Below are 27,485 nucleotides of genomic sequence, written 5' to 3' on the forward strand. Positions count from 1 at the left end.
TGCCACTCTGCCCGCTTATTGACGTTGGGGCCCCACTTTGTCACCTTGCACCCTGGCTCACAGCTCTCTGCAGACCCAACTTGCAGTAAGACAGACACTTGTTACACCTTGAATGTAGTGCTGCTGACCACTTGCTTCTCAAAATGCGCTGTTCACTTTCTGAAATTCTGGAACGTCACTCCCTCCTTTATTTTGGTTGTGAAGACATCCAAGCTGTTTCAGTCCCGCGTCTTAGCGGGTGCCAGCGTCTCTGCCCAGAACAACGGCTCCTTTCCCAGGCCCCGGCCGCACCCCCTTACAGCGTGCCCTGTGTCTTGTGGATCATTTGTTTATTGTCTGCTTCTCCAGATCCAAGGCCCCTAACGCAGAGAATTACCCACCTTGGTTCCCACGGTTTGCTGGCAGACTGGTCATGTGCCTCCTGTGTGCATGTGTGTGTGCACATGTTCGCGGAGGGGTCGGGGGTCCCGGGGTCTCCGGGTCTTTGTTGGGTGTTCAGTTTGTGTGTTCATGTGCGAGAGAGCGCCTAGTGCCCGTGTGCGCCCAGGCGCGGTCCACCTGGCATGTGTACTCGGTCAGGTATGTGTTTGCGACGGAGCCGACTTTGGGAGAAATGGCCGGCTTCTCCGATGTGTCCCCCGCTGTGTGGGGCGGCGTCTGGGTGCCGGGATCGTGGGGGACAAGTGTCCGTTGGGGCACACGGAGGAGTGAGAGGCGACCGCGCCCCGCGCCGAGGAAGCCTGAGCACGCTCTCCGCGCCTGCGCAGCGTCCGGCCGAGCCCGCGCGGGGCCCCGCCGTCACCGCCGCGGTCCCGCGGGGCGGGGCCGAGCCCGAGCCCGGGGCGGAGTTTGCGCTCTCCTCTCGCGGGGCTTCGGAGGGCGGGATGCGGAGAGCGAGAGGGACGCGCCCCCGACCTATGAGCGCGGAGGTCGCGTGGGCGGACCCGGGCGGCGCGCGCCGGGCCGCGGTTGGCGGAGGGCGGCTGGGCGGGCTCAGCCCGCGGCCCCGCCCCTCCGTGCGCGCCCGGGCTGGAGGCGGCGGCCCGGCGGCGGCCGTGGCTCCTCCTCAGGTAAACGGCGGCGGGGACTCGCGACCCTCGGCGCTCGCTCGCGGAGGCGGCCCTCAGGGGAGCCTGGGCCCGAGAGCTGGGGGCGTCCCGCTGTCCAGGTTGCGCTGGAGGCCGAGTCAGGGGGCGCCCCCAGGGTCGCCGGGCGAGCGCAGGGGGGCCGGGCTTCCGGGGGCCGAGCCCGCCCTCCTGCCCGCGGCTCAGGTGCGCCCGGGTCCGGCGGGGCCTCGGCGCCGCCTCGCGACCCGGAAGAGAGGCTCGGAGCCTGCGGCTCGCCCGCTTCCTCCCGCCGGCGCGCGGGGCCGGCCCCTCCCAGGGTGGGGCGCGGGGTGCTGGTGCCAGTCCCCTGCCTGGAGGGCGCGAGGTCCCCTTTCCTAGCGCTTGTCACCTCCTTGGGGGCATGGGGTCCACTTCCTGCTCCCCCCAAAGGGGATGTCGGGGTCCTTTCTTTGGGAAGAAAAGCCCAAACCGTGAGAGTCCCAAAGCTTAGGGTCGTCGTGCGCTTTCCCTCGTCCCTCTGACGTGAGGGGAAGCGCGGCAGAGCTCGGCGGCGCCTGTCGCAGTCACGAGGGCTGTGCGTCGCCGTGTAAGTGGTGAAGCCGGCAGGGCCGTGGGGAGCCCCGGTCGCAGCCGAGGCTCGGCCCGGATTTGGGCTCTGATTTTCTTGCAGCGCAGCCCAGTGGCGTGCAGCGTTAGGGCCGGAGGAGAGGGTGTGTGGGTGCGGGTAGTCCCACCTCCACGCCTGCCAGCGGGCAGGAGGGTGGCGGGGGAGGGGGCTCAAGTGCGGTGAGGCGAGCACGAAGGGGTGTGGGAGGGGGCAGAGGGCACTGGTGGGGGGGCCAAAGGAATGGCCTTGCCTGGGGATGTAAGCTGGCCTGGCTGGCTGGCTGGTGGCAGGGGCAAGTGGGGTTAAGGTTGAGGCTGCCTGGAAGGGGACAGGCAGGCACCACTTTGGAAGGGGTGTTGGTTGGGGTGGTTGAGGTGTAGAAGGAGGCCAGTGAGGGGCCAGCAGGGTGTGGGAGGGAGATGAGGAAGGGTAGGGTGGGGTGCTGACATCTGACAGACAGCTGAGTGCAGGTGACACAGAGAGAGGCCAGGGTTGAAGACAGTGAGCTGAGTGTCAGCACTGTAAGGATGGAGTGGCAGTGAGTGGTCCAGATGAAGATGCCCAGCAGGCACTGGGCCCCAGGAGACCATGCAGGAGTCATCCTCAAGGGACACTTCACGATGGATTGATTGTGACTGGTGGTACCTACAGGTACAGTTCTGGCAGCCAGGGGGCCAGAGGATGCTGCTGTGAGTAGGATCTTCATCCCAGGCCTCTGGCTCTCCTGGCTTAAGTGAGCAGGTGTCTCTGGTCTCACTTTGCTGTCAGAGTGGAATGACCTGAAGCTGAGCTGTCTTGGTTACCTTTACACCAAAGCCTAGGCTGCCGTGGCTCGTTCAGACCGGCATCTCTCTGTTCTTACTCTCCCAGGATACCAGTGGATCAGAGGTAGATCCTATGGGGAACATGCTTGCTCACATCACAGCTGACCCATGTGCCTGGAAGCAGGTGTCTGCTCTTAGTTTTCAGACCCAGGGTCCTCTGAGGCCCAGGTGAGCAGTCAAGTTGCTGCCTGTCTGTGATAGCGGCTTCACATCTCTGAGTCCCTTCACAAGCTGTCATTTGATCTCCAGGTGGGGTCTCCAGGAACACCCTGTGGCTTTTGTGCACTTCTGGCCAGTGCTCAGGGAATTCTGGCTGCTGGACATCATGAGAAATGTACTGTCTTCATGGAGTTAGAGGGCCACCTGGCTTTGGGGGTTTGCCTTCGAACTCAGTGACACAGCTTGGTATGGCTTGTGTTGAGCATCAACTTTCTCAGGGGCTTGTGAGCCATGCACGACACCTCAGGTTCTTATTGGTGACTCTGGAAATTGACTGCTTCTCTGGCTCCAGTGCTAGAGGGAAAGTCTGCTATGAGGGAAAGTCAGGAGGGCCTACAGTGTGGATGGGGCATCCCTCTGATCCAGAACTGTGTCCTGACTTCCCAGTCCCCCCACACACACCTGCTCTCCAGAGAGACTCACGGCTGCCTCTGGGTTGTGGTGTGCACAGCCTCAGGTTCAGTGCAGTTGGCCCAGTGCCTGTTAGCCAGTACCACGACCTGTGGCAGTGGTAATACATTGGGATGGTACCTGGTGGGCATTTACTAAATGTGGTTGGATGCATGCTGAGTCCAGGTAAGCAAGGAGGAAACTGGTTATTTATTCATGTGTCTGATGCAGGGAGGGAAGATCTGCCTCCATGACCTGGCCATGGAGTGGAGCTGGGGGTGCCAGACCTGGTTGAGTCCTGCTGCACCACTAACTAGCTGCTAATAGTGTGTTCCTCAAACCCACTCCATCATGTGGATGAAAGGAGATGGTGCCTGTAAGGTGCTGGCTGGGCAGCCAGTGCCAGCACCTTCTTGCAGGACACTGGGGCCTTCCAGACCCTGCCCTGTCTCTGCACCCCGTTCCCCTTGGAGTGTGCACCTCGGCTTGCCATCATTGTGCTCACAGGTCTGTCAATGGAGAGTAGGATCGGTGCTGCCATCCCCCAAGTGTACAATGTCAGCACACAGACCACCTGGACTGGGGCAGGGGCAGGGGCAGGGGCAGCAGCCGCTGATGGGACCTTACAAATTAGCCTTGCTCAGCTGTGTTTCTTTCCAGAAGTTTTATAGTTTTTTTTGTTTTTGTTAATACTCACCAGAGGATTTTTTCCCCATTGCTTTTCAGAGAGAGTGGAAGGGGAGGAGAGAGAGAAACACAGATGTGAGAGACACATCAACTGGTTGTCTCCTGCACTCACCCCAACCAGGGGCAGGGAGCAAACCCACAACCCAGATATGTGCCCTTGATTGGAAATCGAACCTGCGACCCTTCAGTGCATGCCCAACGCTCTAACCACTGAGCACAATGGCCAGGGCCAGAAGTTTTATAGTTTTATATTTATTTGTTTGTTTGTTTATTTATTTATTTTTAAACTTATCTTTATTGTTGAAAGTATTACAGGTGTCCCATTTTCTCCCCCCAATTGGCCCCCTCTATCTCGCTCCCACCCCCTCCCAAGGCCTTCACCCCGTTATTGACTGTGTCCATGGGTTATGCGTATAACTTCTTTGGTTAATCTCTTCCCACCCTTCACACCCCTTCCCTCTTTCCTCTGAAATATGATCATCTGTTGCATGAGTCAGTGTCTCTGGATCTATTTAGTTCGTCAGATTCTTTAGTTCATTAGACCCTTCAACATTTCCTGTAGTGCCGGTCAGGTGGTGAAGAACTCCTTTAGCTTTTTATCATCTGTGAAGCTCTTTATCTGACCTTCGGTTCTAAATGATAGCTTTGCTGGGTAAAGCAATCTTCATTGTAGTTCCATGTTTTTCATCACTTTGTCTTTTTTTTAAAAATATATCTTTATTGATTTCAGAGAGAGGAAAGGAGAGGGAGAGGGAGAGACAGAAACATCAATGATGAGAGAGTCATTGATCGAGCCCGCAACCCAGGCATGCGCCCCGACCGGGAATCGAACCCCGATCGCCTGGATCCCAGGTCGACGCTCAACCGCTGAGCCACGCCCAGCCGGGCTTTCATCACTTTGAATATTTCTTGCCACTCCCTTCTGGCCTGCGAAGTTTCTGTTGAGAAATCAGCTGACAGTCATATGGCTGCTCCCCTGTAGGGAACTAACTGCTTTTCTCTTGCTGCTTTTAAGAGTCTCTCTTTGTCTTTAACCTTTGGCATTTTAATTATGATGTGTCTTGGTGTGGGCCTCTTTGGGTTCCTCTTGTTTGCGACCCTCTGTGCTTCCTGGACTTGTAAGTCTAATTCTTTCTCCAGGTAGGGGAAGTTTTCTGTCATTATTTTTTCAAATAGGTTTTCAATTACTTGCTCTCTTTCTTCTCCTTCTGGTACCCTAATAATACAAATGTTGGGCCTCTTGAAGTTGTCCCAGAGGCTCCTTATACTATCTTCATATTTCTGGATTCTTTTTTCTTTTTGCTCTTCTGGTTGGGTGTTTTTGTTTCCTCATGTTCCAAATTGCTGATTTGATTCTCAGAGCCCTCTACTCTACTGTTGATTCCCTGTAAATTATTCTTGATTTCAGTTCATGTAGCCTTTATTTCAAATTGGTACTTTATTATGTCATCGATTTTCTCAGTTGTTTTTGTAATATTTTTACTAATATGCTCGAGCATCCTTATAAACAAAATTCTGAACTCTGTTAACTTGCTTGGATCTATTTCATTTAGTTCCTCTTCTAGAGATTTCTTCTGTTCTCTCCTTTGTGACATGTTTCTTTTCCTCCACGTTTTGGCTGCTTCCATGTGTCTGTTTCTATGTATTAGGTAGAGCTGCTATGTCTCCTGGAATTTGTAGAGAGGCTTTGTGTAGTAGGTGTCCTGTAGGGTCCAGTGGCTCAGCCTCCCCAGTCACCTGAGCTGTGTGTTCTAGGTGTTCCCCTGTATGGGCTATGGTCACTGTCCTGTTGTAGTTGAGCCTTGGTTGCTGTTGGCATCACTGGGAGGAATTGACCCTCAGGCCAATCAGCTGTGAGGACCAGCTGCAACTACAGCCAAAGAGCTGCTGTGCTGGAAACACCCCTGTGGAGCAGGATTTACTTCAGTGGAACTTTGGTGTTCGCCAAGTGTGCCCCTGAGTGTGTCACTTGTGGATGTGGTAGGGTTGTAATCCAATGTGGTCGAGTCTGACCACCAGGTGCACTGTCTCTGGGGCCTCCTGGGAAGTACAAAGTTAGCCTCTGCCACTGCCTTGCCCAGGGTCACTCAGCATGAGCTACACAGCAAACTGTAGTTGGCTGCTACTTGTGCTGGGCTTGGAGGTTTCCAGGAGAGGCCAAGCTATGAACCAGTGCAGGCTGCCACTAGTGCCAGGCCTGGGGCCGCTTATCAAAATGTATGGGGCCCGCTGCTGCTTGTTTGAGAGATTTTAGGAAAGTTCTAAGCATAAGGCTCGAAAGGCCACTTGCACAGAAAAGCCCCTGGAAATGGCCTGAAAGCTTGCAGGTAGGGAGGGGCGGGGCCTCCGGGAATCACCGGGGTGGGGCCAAAGGTGTGAGTCAGGTGCTGGCCATTTAGATATGGCGCCTGCCTGCCAGTTGTGTGTTGGGAGGAGTCGCCAAAGGAGCAACGGCCTCCCCCAGCTCTTCTGCCTGGGAGGAAGCTGTCCCTCCACCTCTCGTCTGGATTTCAGGCATGTTAGTTCCTCCCCAAGTGTACCACGGTCCTTTCAAGCTGCTGCCCGGCGCTGGAGCTCAAAGGGAGCTCGTCTGAGTGAGTCGGTGTGCAGGCCCTTTAAGAGGAAAGCCTGGGGCTCCCACACTCTCCACGACCCTCAGCCACAATCCCCGCTGGTTTTTACAGTCCAAAGTTGTGGGAATTTCTCTTCCTGGCCCTGGAGCCCTGGGTTGGGGGGCCTGCTGTGGGGCTGGGAGCCCTCACGCCTCTGGGAAACCTGTACCGCCGAGATATCCCTCTCGGGTTTAAACAGCAGCACCTGTTGTGAGCCCGAGGCCGTATCTCTGTGATCCAGCCTGGATCCACCTGCGTCTCCATCCCTCCTAGTGGTCTGGATGTTTCTTCAGTTCCCTGGTTGTAGGGCTTCTGTTCAGCTAGACTTCAGGAGGTTCTGAGTGGTGGTTGTTCTGTATTTTAGTTGTAATTTTGATGTGGTTGTGGGAGGTGGCGGGTGCTGCTGTTACCTACGCTACCATCTTATTTTCCTCTCCCTTTTTTTAAAGCAAGTTTTATAGTTTTAACTTTGACATTTATTTAGGTCATGAATGATTTTGAGTTTTTGTACATGGTGTGAGGTACAGACTGAGGTTTGTTTTCTTGCATGTGGATATCCACTTGTCCAGGACTGTCTGTTGAAAAGCCTGTCTCTTCTCCACTGAATTGCCTTTGTACCTTTGTTGAAAATCAATTGGCTGTGTAAGTAAGGCAGTGTTAGTCCTCCAATTTTTTTTTTTTTAATCCTCACCCAAGGATATTTTTTCCATTGCTTTTCAGAGAGAGTGGAAGAGGGGGAGAGATGGAGAGAGAGAAACATCAATGTGAGAGAGACACATTGATTGGTTGCCTCCTGCATGCACCCCAACTGGGGCTGGGGATTGAGCCTGCAACCAAGGTACATGCCCTTGACCAGAATCACACCTTCAGTCCGCGGGCTCATGCTCTAGCCACTGAGCGAAACTGGCTAGGACAGTCCTCCAATTTTTTTTCTCAGAGTTGTTTTGGCTATTCTAGGTCCTTTGCATTTCCACATGAATTTTAGACTCTGCCAGTTTCTACAGTATATCCACTTATTTTTTCTTTAATATCTCAGCAATGTTTGACAATTGTATTGTATACCCTGTTTATCCTGTCATATCTTGTATCAACTTATCCCTAAATATTTCATATTTTTACATCCTTGACCTTGCTAGCTGACTTACTGATTCCAGTCTCAATTGTAGATTCTGTAGGGTTTTCCACATAAATGATAGCATCACCTGTGATTAAAAACAGTGTTACTTCTTTTTCAATTTGAATGTCTTTTATTGTTTTTCTCTTGCCTTATTGCATTGGCTAGACCCTCTAATATGATGCTGAATAGAAGTGGTGAGGGCACACATCCTTGCCTTGTTCCTTGTCTTGTAGGGATAGCTTTTAGCATTTAGTCTTTCACCATTAAGGATAATGTTCCCTAGGTTCCCTTAGGTGCAGTTTATCAGGCTGAGGAAGTTCCCTTCTATTCCTGTTTGCTGACCATTTTTATTATAAGTGGATGTCTGGTTGTGACAGGTGCTTTTCTGCATATATTGAAATGATAATAGATGCTTCTCAACTTACCCAGATGGGGTTACGTCTGATAAATCCATTGTAAATTGAAAACATTGTATGTTGAAAAATGCATTCACCCTGGGTGGTGTGGCTCAGTTGGTTGTTATCCTATGCACCAAGAGGTCACCTGTTTGTATTCCTAGTCAGGTCACATGCCTGGGTTGCTGGCTCAATCCCCAGTAGGGGGTGTGTAGGAAGCAGCTGATCCATGTTTCTCTTTTTCCCTCTCCCTCTCTCTAAAATCAATAAAAACATACTTTAAAACATTTCATTGAATACTACACTATAGAGTGTTGGTTGTTTACCCTTGATGTTCCTGTGGCTCCCCAGGAGCTGTGCTTGCTGCCCCTGCCCAGCATCACAAGAGAGGACTGTACTGCATATCACTAGCCCGGGAAAAGGTCAAAATTAAAAATGCTAAGTACAATTTCTACCGAATACATATTGCTTTTGCACTCTTGTAAAGTTGAAAAATTGTTAGTTGAACCATTGTAAGTTGGGGGCTGTCTGTATATGGGTTTTGGTCTGTTATTATGAATTCCACTGGCTGCATTTAAAAATAATATAAACCTGCCCAGCCAGTGTGGCTCAGTTGGTTAGGCATCATCCCGTGCACTAGGAGGTAGTTGGTTGGATTCCTGGTCAAGGCATATGTCTGGGTTGCCGGGCTTGACCTCCAGTAGAGGGCGTGTAGGAGGCAGCAGATTGATCAATGTTTCTGTCTCTTCTCTCTGAAATCATTAAAAAACAAATCAAACAAACAAACTAAACTAAACCAACCTGGTATTCATGGGATAAACCCCATTTGGATATGATATAGTATCCTTTTTTACATGTTGTTGGATATGATTTGATGAAATATTGTTAAGAATTTTTGCCTAGCCTGTGTGACTTATCAGTTAAGCATTGACCCAGGATCCAGGAGATGGTGGTTCAACTCCGGGTCAGGGCACATGCCCGGGTTGCAGGCTCGATCCTCAGCAGAGGGCGTGCAGGAGGCAGCCAATCAATGACTCTCATCATCTATGCTTCTGTCTCTCTCCTTCTCCCTTCCTTTCTCTGAAATCAATGAAGACATAAAAATTAAAAAAAGAAATTTTGCATTTGCATCTATGAGGGGTATTGGTCTATAGTTTTAATTTTTTTTTTTAAATCTTTATTGATTTCAGAGAGAGGAAGGGAGAGGGAGAGACAGAGATAGAAACACCAATGATGAGAGAATCATTGATTGAGCCCACAACCCGGGCATGTGCCCTGACCGGGAATCGAACCCCGATCACCTGGATCCTAGGTCGATGCTCAACCGCTGAGCTACGCCCGGCCAGGCTATAGTTTTAATTTTTATAGTTACAGTTTAATAGTTATAGTTTCTTTATTATCTTTGCCTGGTTTTGTTGTCAGACTAATACTAGCCTTATAGAATCAGTTGGGAAGTATTCCCTAATTTAAATTTTCCTGGAAGAATTTGTGTAGAGGTGGTATTTCTTCCTTATCAAGAAAGGGTTGTTGGAATCTCTAATTTGGATTTGTGTTTTTCTCCTTGCATTTTCATTAGTTTTGGCTTTGTGTATTTTGAAGCTCTGTTATTAGATGCATAAATGTTTAGGACTGTATGTTTCTGAAATCTACTTAGTTTGATATTAACACAGACACTCCAGCTTTCTGATGACTATTGTCAGCCTCACTTTTCTTTCCCATCCTTCCACTTTCATTTCTTTATGTTAACATGTTCAGTCTTGCCTGCAGTTTCTTTGTTAATCCTCACCAGAGGATATTTTTTCCATTGCTTTTCAGAGAGAGTGGAAGGGAGGGAGGGGGAGAGAGAAAGAGAGAGGAACATCAGTTCATCGTTCCACTTATTTATGCATTCATAGGTTAATTCTTTTTTTTCTTTTACTTTTTTTTTGCTTTTGAGAGTGTGTTTATTAAAGCTGAAGATAGTGAAACAAAGGGAGGGCTTAACGTAGGAGAAACAACGGGACAGGAAAAGTCAGAGTAAAGGTGACCTTGGAGACAGGTTCAGGGGGTTAGCCTGGGTCGAGTTGCTGCTGCCCACTGCTCACGTGGTTGCAAGTCTTGTGGAGTCCCTTAGAGTTTAGGAGAAAAATAGCAAAATACAAGACATGGGCATACTCTTGGGAGAGCATGCCCCATTGGTTGATTCTTGTATGTGCCCTGATTGGGATGATGCTCCAACCAACTCAGCTACCTGGCCAGGGTGCCCGTCATTTCTTGAATATATTAAATACAGTTATAATAACTGTCTAAATGTTCTTGTCTACTAATTCTTTCCTCTTCTTCATTTCTGGCCAGTTTGCGTCAATTGGTTCATGCTCATTATGGGTTGATTTTTCTTCTTTGAATGCCTGGTCATTTTTTGTTGAATGCCAGACATTGTTATTTCACCTTGTTGGATATTTTTGTGTTCCTATTATTATTCTTGAGCCTGGTGCTGGGATGTGGCTAAATTACTTGGGAACAGTTTGATCGTTTCAGGCCTTGCTTTTAGTTTTGTTAGCTGAGACCAGAATGGCATTTAGTCTAGGGCTCATTTTACTTCTTTATTTTTTTATTTTTTTATTTATTTTTTACTTTAGAGGGGAGTGGGGTAGAGAAAGAGAGAGGGAGAGAGAGAGAGAGAGATTTATGTGAGATAGAAACATCAATTGGTTGTCTCCTGTTTGAACCCCAACCGGGAATCGAACCCACAACTTGCATATGTGCCCTGACTGGGAATCAAACCTGCCACCTTTTGGTGTAAGGGACGATGCCCAAACAACTCAGTCACATTGGCCAGAGTTCATTTTACTTCTTTACTGAGGCAACTCCCTTTTGCGCACTATTCCCACTGCCCCGAGAGTTCTGGTGTTTCTCCCTCTGGCTCTCTGGAGCTAAAGGGATGTTTCCGCTCACCCACTTGGATGGCTCTTTTCTCGGCCTTGGGTGATGTCTTCTCAGACATGGTGTTGTATTAGGTTTCTGTGGCTGCTGTAACAAATAACTACAAACACAGTGGCTTAAACAGCAGACCCTTATCTTAAAGTCCTTGAGGTTGGTAGTCTGCCATGGATCTCACTGGGCTAAGATCTAGGGCAGTAGGGCTGTGCTCCTTTCTGGGGGCTATGGGGAGGATCTGTTTCCTGCTGTTTTAGATTGTTGACAGAATTTTGTTCTTTGTGTGTGTAGGACCGAAGCCCCTGTTTGCTCAGGTGTATTGGTGCTCAGCCTGAATGTGCCCTCCCTGCGGTGAGCTGAGTGATCTCTGGGTTCCCTGTCCTTCACTCCGGATGTCTGCTACCCTGACAACTGTGGTTTCATTTATTTTGTCCAGTTTTACAATAGTTTGGCTGGGAGGGCATGTTGGTCCATGACTCTCATGGGGCTGGGAGCTGATGTCTCTTGTTTTTATTTATTTTTGCTTGCTCCTGTTTGAGTTGGGTGAGCACAGCCGTTGCACTTGTATCAGAGGCCTTCCTGATTGGGTAAAGTGGGAGCTGGTTCAGTCCTTGTTTTGGCCAAAACACTGGAGACAGGCTGCTGTGGCTTTCACAGGGCAAAGCCTCTGCCCAGGGACAGGCTGCCGGCTTCCTAGACTCAGATTGGGTCTGGGAACTCAGGATTTGGGTTCCACATGAGGGCATGCCCACCCTTCAAAAGTGTGTTCTGTGGGCTCTTTCTGGAATCTCACACCCACCTGTCAGCCACCGTGTTTTTCACCTCCGCCCTTGTGGAGTTTGGGGTTTTGCTTTCTCCTTCCTCTGCCCAAATGGGGTACATATTTTTATTTCTTGTTTTCCTTGTTACATTTAGCTGCTTTCCTGCGGATGCCACCCTCTTCAAACTGGAGTCTTTTTCTCTCTGCTTCCTGTCTGCCTGGGATCCCTAGAAGTGTCTGGTCTGCTAGTTTTATCTTTCTTGTTTCCTAGTGCTCTTGTAGACATTCTAAACATGCCTCTCTTCTGTCCCTTCACTGAGGTCTTCGTGACGGTGCGTGTGTGGGACCTGTCACTGGCATGCAGTGGAGCTCTCACTTGCCTCTCTTCTGTCCCTTCACTGAGGTCTTCGTGACGGTGCGTGTGTGGGACCTGTCACTGGCATGCAGTGGAGCTCTCACTCACTTGTAGTCCCCACCTCCTCATGTCACAGAGTTTCCACGTTGCCTCCTCCCACCTGTGCACAGCCACTTGGTGGCGTCTCTCCTTTACTACCTTGGTCCTTCGGGAATGAAGGGGTGTGGGCTCACCAGTGAATAGAGGACATGCCTATTAGGAAGCAGGTGGTTCCACTGCTGAGGGCCTGGCTCCTTAGAGAGTGTGACATAGGCCTGAGGGGGTGACCATGAAGTGGAGATAGAGGCCTTTGCATGGTTGATGGATGTTATTCTTTTTTTAAATTTTTTTATATATCTTTATTGATTTCAGAGAGAGGGCAGCAGAGGGAGAGAGAGAGATAGAAACACCAATGATGAGAGAATCATTGGGGATGGAGGCCGCAACCCCGGCATGTGCCCTGACTGGGAATTGAACCTCGATCTCCTGGATCTTAGGTGAATGCTCAACCGCTGAGCCACGCCCCACTGGGCGATGGATGTTACTCTGTTTCAAGTGGTGCTTGGAGGCACCTGATGTTTGACAGCTGCCACTCTCCAATCCCGTGGACTGTTTGGACCAGTGGTTTCAGGTGCCAGCGAACTGCTGGCTCCCTCTGCTATTTGTCCAGCCTCTCTCAGCCCCCAGAGCCTCATTTACTCTGTGCTGGAGTTCTCCCTGTGAGGAATCCTGGTTCTGAAGGGCTCAGGGCCCTGTTCTTGGAGCTCAGGTCTCCCTGCCATGCGCAGACCCCCAGAACCCCAGGCCTCCTACGTCCTGACCTCTCTTCTTCAAAGTGAAGGCAGGTGGAGGCAGTGACCATGCCTGCTCAGGGACGGGCCCTTGTGGGGACCACAGGTGCCCGGTGGGTACAGCTAGGACCTGTGGAGGGGATGGCGCCTTTCCTCGCGCAAGCAGCCCAAGTGTGGCAGAGATCGTCCTCCAGGATGTTCGTTTAAGTCGTGTGCTTTACGCAGGCATAGTGACTGCCCATAACTGAGAAGGCTATGAATTCAATGTTGCGCTTTGGTTACTCCAGGTTTGAGAAGGCACTGGCCGCGTCCATACCGCGCTAGAGGAAGCCGAGACCTCCGTGATGACGCAGCTCTACGTGAAGAGTGAGTGCGTGCGGCGGGCGGGCCCAGGCCGGCTGTGTGCTTCAGCGCTGGGCCAGAGTCCTCAGACCAGCCTGAGCACACGCATGGGCTTTGTCGCTGCAGAGCTGTCCACAGTCCTGCTGGACGCCGTCACTGACAAGGACCCTCTGGTGCAGGAGCAGGTATGCAGCGCCCTGTGTGCCCTCGGAGAGTCGCAGCCGGAGGAGACGCTCAGTGCTTGTGAGGAGCACTTGCGGCAGCACGAAAAAGTATGAGACCGGGGCACTCCTTGCCCTTCTGGGGAGCGGAGGGTCCGTGAGGCCGGCTGTGGGCTGCGAGCGGGAGGGTGGGTCGGGTATAGAGCCTGCTGGGCTGGTCTGTGGTCTTCTGGGCGGGGTCTGAAGGGTCTGCAGGGCGGGGCTGAGCGCTTCAGGCACTAGACATAAAGCCGCACCTGCGAGTCCAAGCGCTTTCCAGGCCCAGATAGGGTGCGTTTACCGGATAGATGACTTGCCTTGTCTTGTGGCCTGTGGGTTGGTACCGTCTGGGGACTGAGTGCTTAGTACTGGACCGTCCTGTCGCTGGTGAACCGAAGCCCAGTGTTGCCATTCCCTTTCACTCACTGGCTGGAGACTGGATGGCTCTCCCTGCCAGCATCTGTGCTGACCCTGCCATGGGAGAGAACGCCATTTCTCATCAACTACAATAACAGGAACAGGTGGACAAGGGGTGGGAGGTGGGCACACCCTGCAGAGAGGGGATTCCGGAGGAGGCCAGAGCCTCACCTCACTGCCCTCCCATAGACTTTTTTAACTTGTCCAGGTGTGACAGGCTCTAGGGACTGCCTGTTGGCTGTACAGTGGTCCCACTTATCCACAATGGATACGTTCCAAGACCCCCAATGGATGCCTAAATCCTAGATGGTATTGAAGCCTATGCATACTATGTTTTTTCCTGCATATACACATTTTTTCACTTGGTGGAAACACTTATGGCTCTTCTTTGGAATACCTGGTGTCAGCATCACTACTCTTGCGCTTTGCAGTCATTATTAAGTAAAATAAGAATGACTTGAACCCAAGCACTGTGACACCATAACAGTTGACCTGAGAGCCTATGGCTACTCAGTGGCTAATGGGTGGGGAGTGTATACATCCTGGAGGTGCTGGACTGAGGGAGGATTCACACCCTGGGTGGAGCAGAGATTTCATCACTACTGAGAACAGGCCACACTGGACGGCAGAAGTCCTCCGATCACCTCTGCCCTCTGAAGATCATTTTCCCCTTTTATGTGCAAGGCATTAAGTAGGTTCTGAGGGCCTGGAAGAATGCTCCCGTGTTGGGGAAGAAAGGGGTGATGTTTTGAGTAACCCCTGTAGAGAATGCGAGAGGCACTGGCAGGGTGCCTGGGCATTCGGCTCACCTTCCGGGCCCTTCCTCAATGGTTTCTCTCCTTAGCTGGCACATCCATACCGGACGATGATCCTGAGGGCCATGGAGATGGTTGTGAGCAATCACATCAACGAGCTGGACAAGGACATGGCCAGGGCTGTCATCCTCCTGGCCTCCAGTGAGATGACCAAGGCGAAGGTACTCAGGATCCCAACCAAGTCCCCTTCCTGGCCTGTCGGACTTGGCCATGGCTCAGGGACTTCTTTCCTAAGTCTTTCTACCCCAGGATGTTAGGATGTGGGTTTGTGTCTGGCTGCCTCAGGGTTTGCCCTTGGTCCAGCACACTGACTGCCCTCCTGGGTAGGGAAGGTCACTCTGTCATTTAAGAGGTAGAAACTGAAGCAGTAAGAAAATTCCTAAGCTCTCTTGGTGAATGTAGGAGCACCAGTGCCCACATCCTGGTGTTTGAGGGACAGAGCCAGGCTCTTCGTGGCTGGTCTCCCTCTCCTACCCCAAGCCTGCCCACCCAGGTTCCCTCCCACCGCCTGGGCCTCTTCTGCTCTTCTGCACAGGACTGTGCTTCTTGTGCAAATGGCCCCTGGGGATGGGTGGCCAGGCCTGAGGTCTCCAATAGGTGCTCACTGGGAAGCCTGAAAACAGCAGGTCTGAGGGCAGAGTGTGCATTTTGGCCTCTTGGGTGACTACAGGGTGAGGGCCCTGCATCCTTTCCCTGGCTGGGCTGTCAGATCACCTTTTCTCGGGGGGTGCAGGACTTGGTTTGTGACTGGCAGCAGGCTGCCAGCAATGTCCTTGTGGCTGTGGGAAAGAGGTTCGTTGGCATGGTGATGGAGGAGATGCTTGGCAAGTTCCAGCCCGGGGTCCTGCCGCACTGCTTTGTGGTACAGACGTTGGCCAACCTCTCAGTCTCCAATGGTAGGTGGCGACTTGACCTCCACCCCCGTCCACCCATGTTCTTGTGCAAGCCGGGAGTTCCTGTGAGCCCTGTTGGCACCTTGGTTCCTTGTGTCTCAGCAGCTTGGCCACCTGCCTCAGGCTGAGCAAAAAGAGCCCTGGCCACATGTGGGTGGGCACAGGGTGTAGGGGAGATGGGCAAGAGTGTCACAGGACCTCTGTGATCCCTGCCTGTTGCAGTGTTTGGCATGGTGCCCTTCCTGACGTCTGTCCTGAGCACCATGCTGCCCATGCTGAGCATGGCCAAGCACGATACGCTGAGGATGGTGTTCTGTTGTGGTAAGTCGGGGCCTCCAGGGCAGGCAGGGTCTTCAAAGGGCAGAGGTTCAAGGCTGCCTGGCCACTCCTTGTCCTTTTGTCTCCAGCGCCCCTTTGTGGGAGGTCATGGGTCCTCCAGCCTGCAGGCGGAGTGGAGGACAGTGAGAGGAAGGGTGACTGTCTTCTCCCTGTGTCTGTGTTCTCATCTTATGAGGACACAGTCCTGCTGGATTAGGGCCCACCCAACCCCACTGTGACCACATTTTAAAATTAATTATATCAACAAAGATCCTATTTCCGAGAAAGGTCCCATCCTGAGGTCTTGGACATGAACTTGGGGGGACAGTGCTCACCCAGCATAGTCCCAGAGTCCAGTTTCGCCGGTGTCCTGGGGTTTGGAAGGGGCAGCACTCACATTAGGTGTGATGCCCGCGGCTACTCACCATTCACCGCCTGGGTTGCTGCAGCCCTGCAGCGCTTCGCCGAGAGCACCCTTGAGTACCTGGCCAACCTGGACCAAGCCCCAGACCCCACGGTCAGGAAGGACACCTTCGCCTCTGACATTAGCAGTGCCTACGACACACTCTTTCACCACTGGCTGCAGAGCCGCGAAGCCAAGGTACGCCTCACCTTGCTGGTCACCCTCTCCCACCCTGAGTCTTCCCACCCAGTTCCACTCCCACCACCTGGGCCTCTTCTGCTCTTCAGGGAGGCAATGGAACTGTCTGTCTACATGTGACCCTATCCCAGTGCCATGCGGTCAGGAGGTGGGGTTCTTGTCAGGGAGTAGATGCACCCTGTGCAGTCCCACCTGCAGAGTGCACTGGTTTCTGAGCCCCAGTTGCCATGGACATCACCTCCCACCCCACCCCATGGTGCCTGGGGGGAGGTCCAGGGAGTGATGACAGCATGTGGCCTGGCCCCATTAGGATCCTGTCACATGATACCCTGGTTTCCTCGCATCAACCCTAGGTTCTTATGAGTAAGCTCTTTGCTACTCTTTCCCTGGTGGGCTGTGAGCATTGCCACAGTGGTTTGTTTCACTGTCCCCTCAGCTCCGGCTCGCTGTGGTAGAGGCTCTGGGGCCCATGAGCCACTTGCTGCCCAGCGAGAAACTGGAGGAGCAGCTCCCCAAGCTTCTACCTGGAGTCCTCGCCCTCTACAAGAAGCATGCTGAGACCTCCCATGTGTCCAAGGTATAGAGTTCAGCCCAGGGTCTGGTTAAGATCATCCACCTCCAATGGGAGCAGGAGTGCCCTGAGAGCTGCTTAGACTCGGTGGGTGGGGACCGGTCACATTTCTCCCCATCACCCTGCACTGGACAGCAGCCTGAGAACCTGCACCACTGGCCTCATTCCATGTTCCCTTTCCTCATCCTTCTCCTCCTCTCTGACTTCTGAGGGTGGGGGTAAGGCTTCTGGTGGAACTGACGGCCCTCTGCTCAGCAGAGCCTGGGCCAGATCCTCGAGGCTGCAGTGAGTGTGGGCAGCCGCACCCTGGAGGTCCAGCTAGACTCACTCCTGGCCGCTCTGCATGCTCAGGTAGGCTGGGGGCAGGAGTGGGTGCTAGGGGTGTGTTTGTGGGGGGCACGCTGGGGGCCGGGATAGGTTGCAGGGAGCACTTTGGGGGGCCACGGGGGGCCTGGTCATATGAGAGGTGTGGAGGTCACGGGGACTCGGCAGGGGGCTCCTGTGTCACAGGGAAATACATTAGGGGAAACATCCTCTGGTCTCAGTTGATGCAGAGAAAGCTTTTGATGAAGTTCAACACCCACTTATCCTTAAAACTCTTAGCAGCTAGGATCGGAGAGGACTTTCTTTAACATGATAGAGTTTATTTGCTCACACCCTCAACATGTGTCATAATGAGCAGGAAGAACACCACTCCCTCCCAGAAGGAGGGAGACAGAAATGGGACATGCCTGGCTCTGGCGAGAGGATGGACTGTCCCTTATCACTGCCTCCTGGTCCCCACTTTGTTTTTCCACTTGGCATGGACCTCCTTTTAACAGCTAACCCTGAACAATACAGTTTGAACCACCAAGTCCTCTTATACATGAGTTCTTTTCAATAAATACTGTGATTTTTTTTCTCTAGTTCACTTTATTGTAAGGATATAGTATATAATATACGTAACTTACAAAGTATGTGTTCATCGGCTGTTTATAGTATTCATAAGGCCTCCTGTCACAGTAGGCTATTAATAATAAGTTTTTGGGGAGTCGAAGTTATGTGTGGATTTTTGACTGTTCAGGGGTCGGCACCCCTGTTCAGGGTTCAAACTGTATCAATGACTGCTTGTTGCTGCTCCTGCTAGCAGGGGTGGGGAACCTTTTTTCTGCCAAGGGCCATTTGGATATTTATGACATCATTTGCAGGCCATACAAAATTATCAACTTAAAAATTAGCTATGAAAAAAGCACCTAGATTTATTGAATTTTGAATCCCTCCTGCAGTTGCCTTGGCAGACCCAGACCAAATGGTTTCCCCACCTCTGCACTAGAGGGACATCTGTGTGAGATTGTTCTGTCTGTTTCTCTCACAGCTGTGTCCCACACCTAGAGTAGCACCTGGCACTTGTAAGCACTCAGTAATTCTTGTGTGGATGAGGACTGTCACCAGAAATCACCAGTGTGCAAACTAAGTCAGTACACACGTTAGAACTAACCATATAAATTAACAGCATTTCTTTACACCAGTAGTGACCCATGGAAAGGACAAAAAAAGTCCTTTAGTTTTGGGCTCTGTTTATATTTCTTTGCCATGCAACGTACTTTAATTTTTGCATCATCTTTTGTCAGGTTTCCTTATACTTAGAAAGCCTTTTCGATCCTTCACTTTCTTGTCAGATTCTCCCGTTTCGCTGGACTTGTATTGTTGAATCCACCGGAATTTGTTTTAGGGAAAAGGGCTTGAGAATCCAGGTTTGCCTTTCTTCCACATGACTACCCATTTGCACTAGTTACTATTATAACCAGTGACCACAAAACTTAGCACCTTAAACAGAAACTATGTATCTCACAGTCACGGTGGCCAGGCACCCAGGAGCAGCTCGCAGGTGACTTTGGCTGGGTCCCACATGGTTGTAGTCACTCCTGGGCTGGAGGCTGTGCTTCAACGGTGGCTCCCTCACGTGGCTATAGACAGAGGCTGTGTTTCCTGGCTACATGGCTCTCCTTAGGGCTTCTTGAGGATCCTCAGGACAGGGCTCTGTTCCCCCAGAGTGAGTGATCAACAGGAGAACAGGCAGGAGAGGTGCCTTTTGTGACCAGGTCCCGTCTCTACGATAGGAACCTGGAGCAGAGCCCTGGGCCAGCGCCTGCCCCCACCTGCTTCCCTATTTCTGAGAGCTGGTTGAGCGCAGGCTGGGCAGGGCCTATGGGTCCAGGGCTTCCCTGCATTATTAGTAACCTCTCTGGTTCACAAGATGGGCTCTACTGAAGCAGGCAGACTCCTTCCCCTTGAGACATCCCATCTGTGTGCTTGGAGGTCCCATCAGCCTCCCTGGCCCACCTGCCCACATCCTGCTCAATTTCAGGGTGAGCTCCTGTTTTGGCAGGTGAGGCCGACAACCTGTGCCTGACTGCAGCCGGTTTGGGTAGAAGCCCAGGACCCTCAGCAGTGTGTGTGCCTAGTGCTTTGTCAGGAGCATGTGGCCTGCCTTCCTGCCCAGCTGAGCCCCAGGGTGGCAGTCGCATCCCAGTCACCTCTGTCCCATGTCCCCTGGAGCAGATCTGTGTGCCTGTGGAGTCTTCCAGCCCCCTGGTGACGAGCAACCAGAAGGAGGTGCTGCGCTGCTTCACAGTGCTAGGTGAGTGGTGGCCTGGCCTGGAGATTCTCACGGGGGGTGGGGGTGGGGTGGGGGGTGGGGGGGGTGCAGGCATGGTGGCAGCTTCAGCGTGGGCCCACCTCTGCCTGGGCCTGCATATGGCTCCATGGGCCTCAGTCCCGAGTGTGCCCCCTGCTGGGTGGGTTTGGAGGTGTAGGCAGCTCAGAGCAGGAGCAGATCCTTATGATCTATATGCTCTTCTGTAGCGTGCTGCTCGCCTGAACGCCTGCTGGCCTTTCTGCTGCCCAAGCTGGACACCAGCAATGAGAGGACCCGCGTGGGCAGCCTGCAGGTCCTGAGGCATGTCATTAACTCGGCTGGTGAGTGCGCAGAGCCGTGCCTGAGAATCTGCTAGGTAAAGGCAGTGTCTTGCTTTGAATTCTTTGAAAATGTTTCCCAACTTTCTGTTTTGTAAAATAGCGAGCTTTTTGAAAAGTTTACCTCTGACACCGGCTGCAGATGCCAGACACGGTGTCCCTGACCCTGACTGGGCATTGGCCACATGCCCACGGTCAGGTTACCCAGAGTCACACAGATGAGACAGACCTGGTCTGCTGCAGCTGCCCCTCCGGGAGAGTCACACGCTGCTTAGCTGTCTCTTAGATGGACCTTTTGGAAGAGTTGGGCCCAAGTGTCCTGTAGAATGTCCCTCAGTTTGCATGTCTGGTGGTTTCCTCACAATTAGATGGAAGGGTCCAGGTTTCCTGCTTTTATGGCTAATTTGCCCTGAGTTTGTTTTTGATGATCTTGTTCCCACCCTGTTACCGGGCTCTGTGCAGGGGCCACATGAGGCCTGCAGCCCATGGGGTTGGGAGGGTTTTCTTTTGTTTTTTTTAAATGTACACATTTTTATTTTATATATATATATATATAAAAAATATATATATATAAAAAATATATATATATATATCTATTTATTTATTTTTAAAACATATCTTTACTGATTTCAGAGAGAGGAAAGGAGGGGGAGAGAGAGAGATAGGAACATCAATGATGAGAGAGTCATTGATTGGTTGCCTAGCCCGCAACCTGGGCATGTGCCCTGACCGGGAATCGAACCCCGATCTCCTGCATCCTAGGTCGATGGTCAACCGCTGAGCCATCCCTGGCCGAGCTTATTTTATATTTTTTAACCCTCACCCAAGGATATTTTTTCCACTGATTTTTAGAGAGTGGAAGGGAGGGAGGAGGGGGAGAGGAGAGAGGGAGAGAGAGAGAAACATCGATGTGAGAGAGACATATCGATTGGTTGCCTCCTGCACCCACCCTGACGTGGACTGGGGATGGAGTCTGCAACTGAGGTATGTGCCCTTGGCCGGAAATCGAACCTGAGACCCTTTGGTCTGCGGGCCAGTGCTCTAACCACTGAGGAAAACCGGCCAGGGCTAGGAGGGGTTTTTTAACATTAACAGGCTGCAAAGGTGAGCAAAGTTGATGGAGACCTCATGTGGCCCTGCCACTGGCAGTATTTTCACTGGCCCTTTAGGGAGCAAGTGTGCTGACAGTCCCATGAGGTTCAGGTGTCGGTGCTGGGTCACAAACAGCACGGTGGATGTGGGGCAGCTTGGGAAGGGACAGGGGCATGGGACAGTGGCAGCCCAGACAGACCACAGCCTGCATCACACTGGCTCCTGAATACAGCTCTCCCACTCCCACACTGAGGAGGAAACCAAGGCTGAGGGAGGTACAGGGACTTGAGCTCCTCCTGCAACATTTGAGGTGGAGCCTGGTACCTGTGTGGGTAGTGGCAGTCCACCCTGGTGTCCTCGTTGATTTCTGTTTACTTTGGGTAGAGAATGCTTCTTTCTACTCAGGAGTTCACCATTTGTGTGCCTGGCATGCTGGCCCTTCCTTGGTTAATTCTGACTTTGTGTTGATGTTTCCAGAATTTGTCTCTCCCTGGCCAGTTTGACTCAGTGGTTGGAGCATCGGCCTGCAGACTGAAGGGTCCTGGGTTCGATTCCGGCCAAGGGCATATACTTCAGTTGCAGGCTCGATCCCTGGCTCCAGTCGGGGCATGTGTGGAAGACAACCCATTGATGTGTCTCTCTCACATTGATGTTTCTCTCTCTCCCTTCCTCCCTTCCACTCGCTCTGAAAAGCAATGAAAAAATATCCTCGGGTAAGGGTTAAATAAACAAAAATCCAGAAGTTGTCTCATGTTCACCTGCTTGTTTTCCCCATAGGTTCTTCTCTGCATTTAGTGCGTATTTGTGTGTATACGCAGAGACCTTTTTTTTCTTAACCAGAGACCTGCTTTTCACTGTCTAGTGCACCTGAGGGCACATGGTGTCCACACATGTGGCTCTTTCGCGCTCATTATTTAAATTTGGAGTGTGACACACACAGAAACATGTATGTGCTCACTCTGCCTTGTGTGTGTGTGCGTGTGTGTGTGTGTCTAGTGAGGACCAGGCCCGCACAACCTCTGACACCACTGTGTGAACGGGACCCGAGAGTGAAGGATGTGTCTGGCTTCTTCCCCTCCATTCCCTGGCTGTGGATTTTACACCTTTAGTGCATTCATTTCCCCTCTGGGAAGGTCCTAGTGCATGCGCCTGCCCCTCTGTCCATCCTGCTGGTGTGGGCGAGTGGCAGGGTCCTTTTAAAGTTTTTGGCCTACAGTTATATATTTTTTTCCTTCAGAATTTTATTTTCTAATACTGAGAATAAATTGCATTCAGTAACATGCACAAATATCAAGTATAATTTGGTGACATTTATACATTATTCACCCATGTGACCATTACTCAAAAATGTGGAACGTTTCAAAAGACCCAAGAATATCCTTGTGCTCATTTTCAGACAACAGCCACCCCCTACCCTAAGCATTAGCCACTTTTCTGGCTTCTATCACAATAAATTAATTCTGCCTGCATATAAACTAATTCATTCAGTTAGGTAATCTTTTACATCTGTCGTCTTTCACTGAGCATCATATTTTTTTAAATACCTTTATTGATTTCTGAGAGAGAAAGAGAGAGGGAGAGAGAGAGATAGAAACATCAATGATGATAGAGTCGTTGATCGGCTGTCTCCTGCACGCCCCCAACTGGGGATCGAGCCCACAACCTGGGCATGTGCCCTGACCAGGAATTGAACTGCGATCTTCTGGATCCTAGGTCGATGCTCAACTGCTGAGCCACACCAGCCAAACAATATCTTTGAGACTCATACGTGTTGTGTCTGTACCTCTTCCTCCTTTTTTAATTGCTGAATTGTATCCCATTATATTTTGTGAATAAAAATGTATTCTGTTAATGGACATTTGGGTTGTTTCCATTTTTTGGCAATTATGAAGAAATCTGCTATGAACATTCTTTTTTTTACTTAAAATGACTTGAAGTGTGTGTGTTTTTAAATTCCCATCCCCCCACCCTCTCCCCTTTGGAAACCATCAGCTTTTTCTCTGTATCTATGTTCTGTTTCTGTTTTGTTTTGTTCATTTATTTTGTTCTTTAGATTCCACATATAAGTGAAAGCATATGGTATTTGTCTTTCTCTGCCTGACTCATTTCACTTAGAATAGTACTCTAGGTCCATCCATATTTGTCAAGTGACAAGATTTCATTCTTTTTTTTATGGCCAAATAATATTATATATATGTACCAGGGCTTCTTTATCTACTCATCTATGGATGGGAACTTAGGTTACTTCCATATCTTGACTATTGTAAATAATGCTGCATTGGACATGTGTCATTCTGAATGAGTGTGTCTGCCCATCTTGGTTGTGGAAGCTCATTCCCTTGTGGATCCACAGGAAGGCTCGTGTGAACACAGTCCCTATTTCTTCTGCTCATTGAGAATAGTTCCTTGGAGCCTTTGTACTTGGTCAGTTTTGCTGGTTATAAAATTCTTGGTTTGCATTTCCTTGACTGTCCTGCTGCCCTAAACTGCCAACCTTCTAGCTTTTTAATAGTATAAAATGTTATTGGGGGGAAAAGTCACTTGTCCCCTGGAGAGAAGTGGTGGGCTTTGCTTGTGTGCTCCCCTCTCCACTCACATGATAGCCACGCTGAGGCCAGACCTGGGTGACAGGGCCTTGGGCCTCAATGGGGAGGCTGAGCCACCTGCTTGTTTCTTGCAGCTGCTCAGATGGAGGTTAAGAAGCCCTTTATCCTGTCCTCCATGAGGCTTCCTCTTCTGGACACCAACAGCAAGGCAAGTCACGGGCCAGCCGAGGTGTACCACCAGCTGGCCAGGGAATGTGGCCAGGCTGGTATCTGCTACCACCCTTGACTTGGAGGCCAGCCCCCTGTCGGCCCTCAGCATCACAGGGGGCACAGCAGTTGTGTTTCTGGGAGTCCCCACATCTTTCTCCTGACACAGTTCCCCCAGGTGTGAAGTTAGGCTCAGGTCCCAACGCCACCCTCAGGATCAAGAAATCTCTAGGAGTCCAGAACTCATGAGAGCTGTCACACTCAGTTATGGTTCATTCCAATGAAAAGACAGAGGGCACTCAGCTGTGAATGAGGCATGTGGGGTAGGCCCAGGAGGGTATGATGCCAAACTCCAGTTGTCCTCCCTGTGGAGTTGTGGGCAGTGATGTGACAGCACACAGAGGCTGTCATGCTGGGAACCCCCACCTGTGTTCAAGGTCTTTAACGGGGCCTTCATCACATAGATCTCAGTCACCAGCCCCTTGGAGGCTGAGCTAAAACGGCATGGTCCTCAGCTCCGGGAAGGGCATACTGATTTTAGCTATTGTGACGTGGCCATACCCTCAGGTGGAGCCACTGAGGGGGGCTGGATGGTAGGCTCAGGACTCCCAGGGGAGTTTGGGTGACAGTTGCCGATTGAGGGACCTCCCCATGAAGGGTGAGACAGAGCAGGGGAGGGGGCAGGAGGAGCACAGCCCCTGGATGTGAGACATCTGTGAGGTGCAGTGAGGAAGATGCAGGTGCTTGTGCGTGTGCAGGTGTGGTTAAGGCAGCTGCAGGCAGAGGAAAGGGCGAAATTCATGTGTCCAGAATGAACTGTCCAGGCCTGTCCCTCCATGCAGGTGAAGCGGGCGGTGGTGCAGGTGATCAGCGCCATGGCCCACCACGGCTACCTGGAGCAGCCTGGGGGTGAGGCAATGCTGGAGTATATTGTACAGCAGTGCGCACTGCCCCCCGACATCCAGGTAAGGTGTCTCCCACCACCCACTGGGGCTAGGACCTGTCAACTCTTCTGGGGAGCATGGGCACCAGAAAGTGTGCAGCCCCAAGTGGGGGGCAGGTGGGGCAGGCGCAGCCTCAGGCTGGTGCCCAGCAGCTCTCTCTAGTGTCAGTAGGGGCCTCTGCACCCCAGTGGTCACTTCCTCAGTGACTGGAGGGGCAGACAGGCACAGGGCTCTCTTTAGGGATTTTCTATTTAAAAAGTTACTAAGAAAATCCCACTTTCTAGAGGGAGAGCAAGGTAGACCCTGGTGAAATAAACAAGCACTATGGGGTGGTCACAACATCCCTGCCACTAGCCTGTGGTGAGCATGGGGCCTCAGTTGCCCTCTTGCTGTAGGCCTGGTCTCTTCAGGTCCACAGAGCAGGTCCACAGAGCTCAGGACCCAGGCATGCATGACAGGGGACCCATGTGCCCCCAAACAGGACATTGGCTTTGATGCTGAAACACGAGTTCAGCCAGAGTGAGGGGGGCTGTGAGTCTGTTCCAAATATCGGCAGGAACCTCTTAAGCAAACCCAGCTGCCTGCTTCTCTCCTCAGCCTTGGGAGGGTGGGTTCCTTGTCAGAGTTGTTAGGCACAACTGGGGAGGATCCAGACTCCCATGGTGGGATATGCTTTTAATTCCTTTTGATAGGGAAGGCTCTGCAATGAATTCTATGATTCCTTGTCAACGTTTTGAATCTGAGGAAATGAGACTTAAATGACTTTGGAGGCAGCAGCTACTTGCTTGGCACACTGCTTGCTGGTGGATCAGGTGGAGATGTGGGTGTTCACTGTGTAGTCTTTCTACATTTGCCCGTGTTTCAAAATGTCCATGCTAAAATGTTTAAAAACAAACCAAAGGACTTGGCTTTGAGACGAGTTGCCTTGGACAGTGGGTCTGACTGCCAAGAGAGATGAGCGGTGGTAGAAGAGGCCCTGCCATGTGCCTGTGCGGGCACGGCCCGTCACTGGGTTGGCGTAGAGGCCAGTGAGCCCCTGAAGGATTCAGGAAGTTAGGTACAAGGGCACTTACTGTTCTGTCTACTTTTCCCCCTCAACTCTCTTCTAAAGTCAGAGTTATGTCCCAGTAGGGCATGGCTCAGTGGTTGAGCATCGACCGAGGATCCAGGGGATTGAGGTTTGATTCCCAGTCAGGGCATATGCCCATGTTCCAGGCTCGATCCCCAGTTGGGGGCATGCAGGAGGCCGCTGATTAATGACGACTCTCTCATCACTGATGTCTCTATCTCTCCCTCTCCCTTCCTCTCTCTCAAATCTATATATATATATATATATATATATATATATATAAATAAATTAAAAAGTAAAGTCAGGGTTATGAAGTGTAGTCTGCATACAGCAAAATGCACCCTTAAAAAAAATTTTTTTTTAATCATAACCGAGGACATGCTTTTTTTTATTTGAGAGAGAGGAAGGGAGAGGGAGAGAGAGAAATATCAATGGGAGAGTGAAACATTGATTGGTTGCCTCCCATATGGATTGAACCCTCAACCCATGTGTTTTCTGATTGGGAACTGAACCCATGACCTTTCAGTGCATGGGATGGTGCTCCAGCTGAGCCACACAGGCCAGGGCAAAATGTTCCCTTTTAAGTGAGCCATTAAGTTCACAGCCCCGCAGCCGCTACCACATCACATCAGGACACAACATTCCAGCACCCCAGATTCCCTTTGCCTCCATGTGGTCAGCCCTCCTCCACCCCAAGGCCCTGGCCACTGTCATCTATCTTCCATTCCTGAGGGGTATCTTTTCCAGAACATCACCTAAATGGAATCGTGTGGTTCAGAGCCCTTTGAGTCTGCGTTCTTTCTGGTGTGCCCTGTGTTTGAGGTCCTCTGTGTTGTTGCACGGACCAGTTATTTGTTCATTTTTATTGCTGGGTCATATTTCGTCGTGTGCTTGCTTGTCCACTCGCCAGTGGAAGGACGTTCAAATCACTTTCAGGTCTGGAATTTATGGTACAGTTTCTACAAGAGTGCTGTGGGTACACCTTGGGCAAATACGTGGTGTGATGCTGCTGGACTAATGGACAGAGTATGTTTAACTTCACAGGGAACTTCCAGACCATCTTCCAGAATGGCTGCACTGTTTTGCCCACAGCAACCCACAGGAACACAGTGCCTGTTGTTCCATGTCCTTGTCAGCACTTGGGGCTCTTGGTCACTGTCGTGTTGTTTGTTTTTTAAGCCTTTCTAGCAGGTGGGCATCTCACTGTGGGTCTACTTTGCATTTCCCTGATGACTGTTGATGTTGACTCCTCATGCTCTCACTTGCCATCCACCTGTCTGTTCACAGCCTGCGTGTTTGAACTGGGTTGTGTGTTTTCTTGTTCTTGACTAGTGAGTGTTCTCTTCATATTCTGGGTACAAGGTCTCGGTCAGATTTGTGGTTTGCAAATATGTTCTGACAACTCTGTTGCATGTGTGTCTTTATATTCTTAATGGTGTCTTTCAAAGAGCGGAAGTTTTAGTATTTTAAAAGTTTAGCTAATCGGTTTTTTAATTTATAGATTATATTTTCAGTGTCCTAGCTAGTAAATCCTCGCTTAACCCAATAGTTTTCTCCTGTCGTCTTCAAGAAGTTTTAAGTTTTACATGTAGGCCCGGCATCCATTTTGAGTTAATTTTTGTTTGACCAAGCTGAGGTCCATTGTTCCTGCTCCACATGTACAAAACACTCTTTTGTCCATACTGCCAACTTGCCTGTGCCTGTTTGTGAAACATTAAGTGATGTTGTGGGCTCTG

The 27,485-nt window shown here is 51.0% G+C and overlaps 1 protein-coding gene across 2 annotated transcripts in view; it reads left to right on the forward strand.

Annotated features, from left to right (window-relative positions):
• Positions 1-9,167: 9,167 nt before the first annotated feature.
• Positions 9,168-27,485, forward strand: part of MROH1 (maestro heat like repeat family member 1) — a 67,653-nt gene continuing 49,335 nt past the window's right edge. The window contains exons 1-14 of one of the 2 annotated variants that reach the window (XM_087825553.1): positions 9,168-11,185; positions 12,361-12,485; positions 13,067-13,145; positions 13,248-13,393; positions 14,583-14,714; positions 15,287-15,449; positions 15,669-15,767; positions 16,214-16,365; positions 16,802-16,942; positions 17,195-17,287; positions 19,478-19,556; positions 19,781-19,894; positions 23,664-23,737; positions 24,579-24,701. In XM_087825553.1, coding sequence (XP_087681679.1) covers positions 13,124-13,145; positions 13,248-13,393; positions 14,583-14,714; positions 15,287-15,449; positions 15,669-15,767; positions 16,214-16,365; positions 16,802-16,942; positions 17,195-17,287; positions 19,478-19,556; positions 19,781-19,894; positions 23,664-23,737; positions 24,579-24,701 — 1,338 coding nt within the window. In that variant the 5' untranslated portion in view covers positions 9,168-11,185; positions 12,361-12,485; positions 13,067-13,123. Of the gene's footprint in view, positions 11,186-12,360; positions 12,486-13,066; positions 13,146-13,247; positions 13,394-14,582; positions 14,715-15,286; positions 15,450-15,668; positions 15,768-16,213; positions 16,366-16,801; positions 16,943-17,194; positions 17,288-19,477; positions 19,557-19,780; positions 19,895-23,663; positions 23,738-24,578; positions 24,702-27,485 lie in introns of those variants that run through there. The other variant, XM_087825552.1, reaches the window with a different exon arrangement.

The sequence above is a fragment of the Miniopterus natalensis genome, chromosome 16, assembly GCF_054644295.1.
Source record: "Miniopterus natalensis isolate mMinNat1 chromosome 16, mMinNat1.hap1, whole genome shotgun sequence".
In the NCBI taxonomy this organism is placed as follows: Eukaryota; Metazoa; Chordata; class Mammalia; order Chiroptera; family Miniopteridae; genus Miniopterus; species Miniopterus natalensis.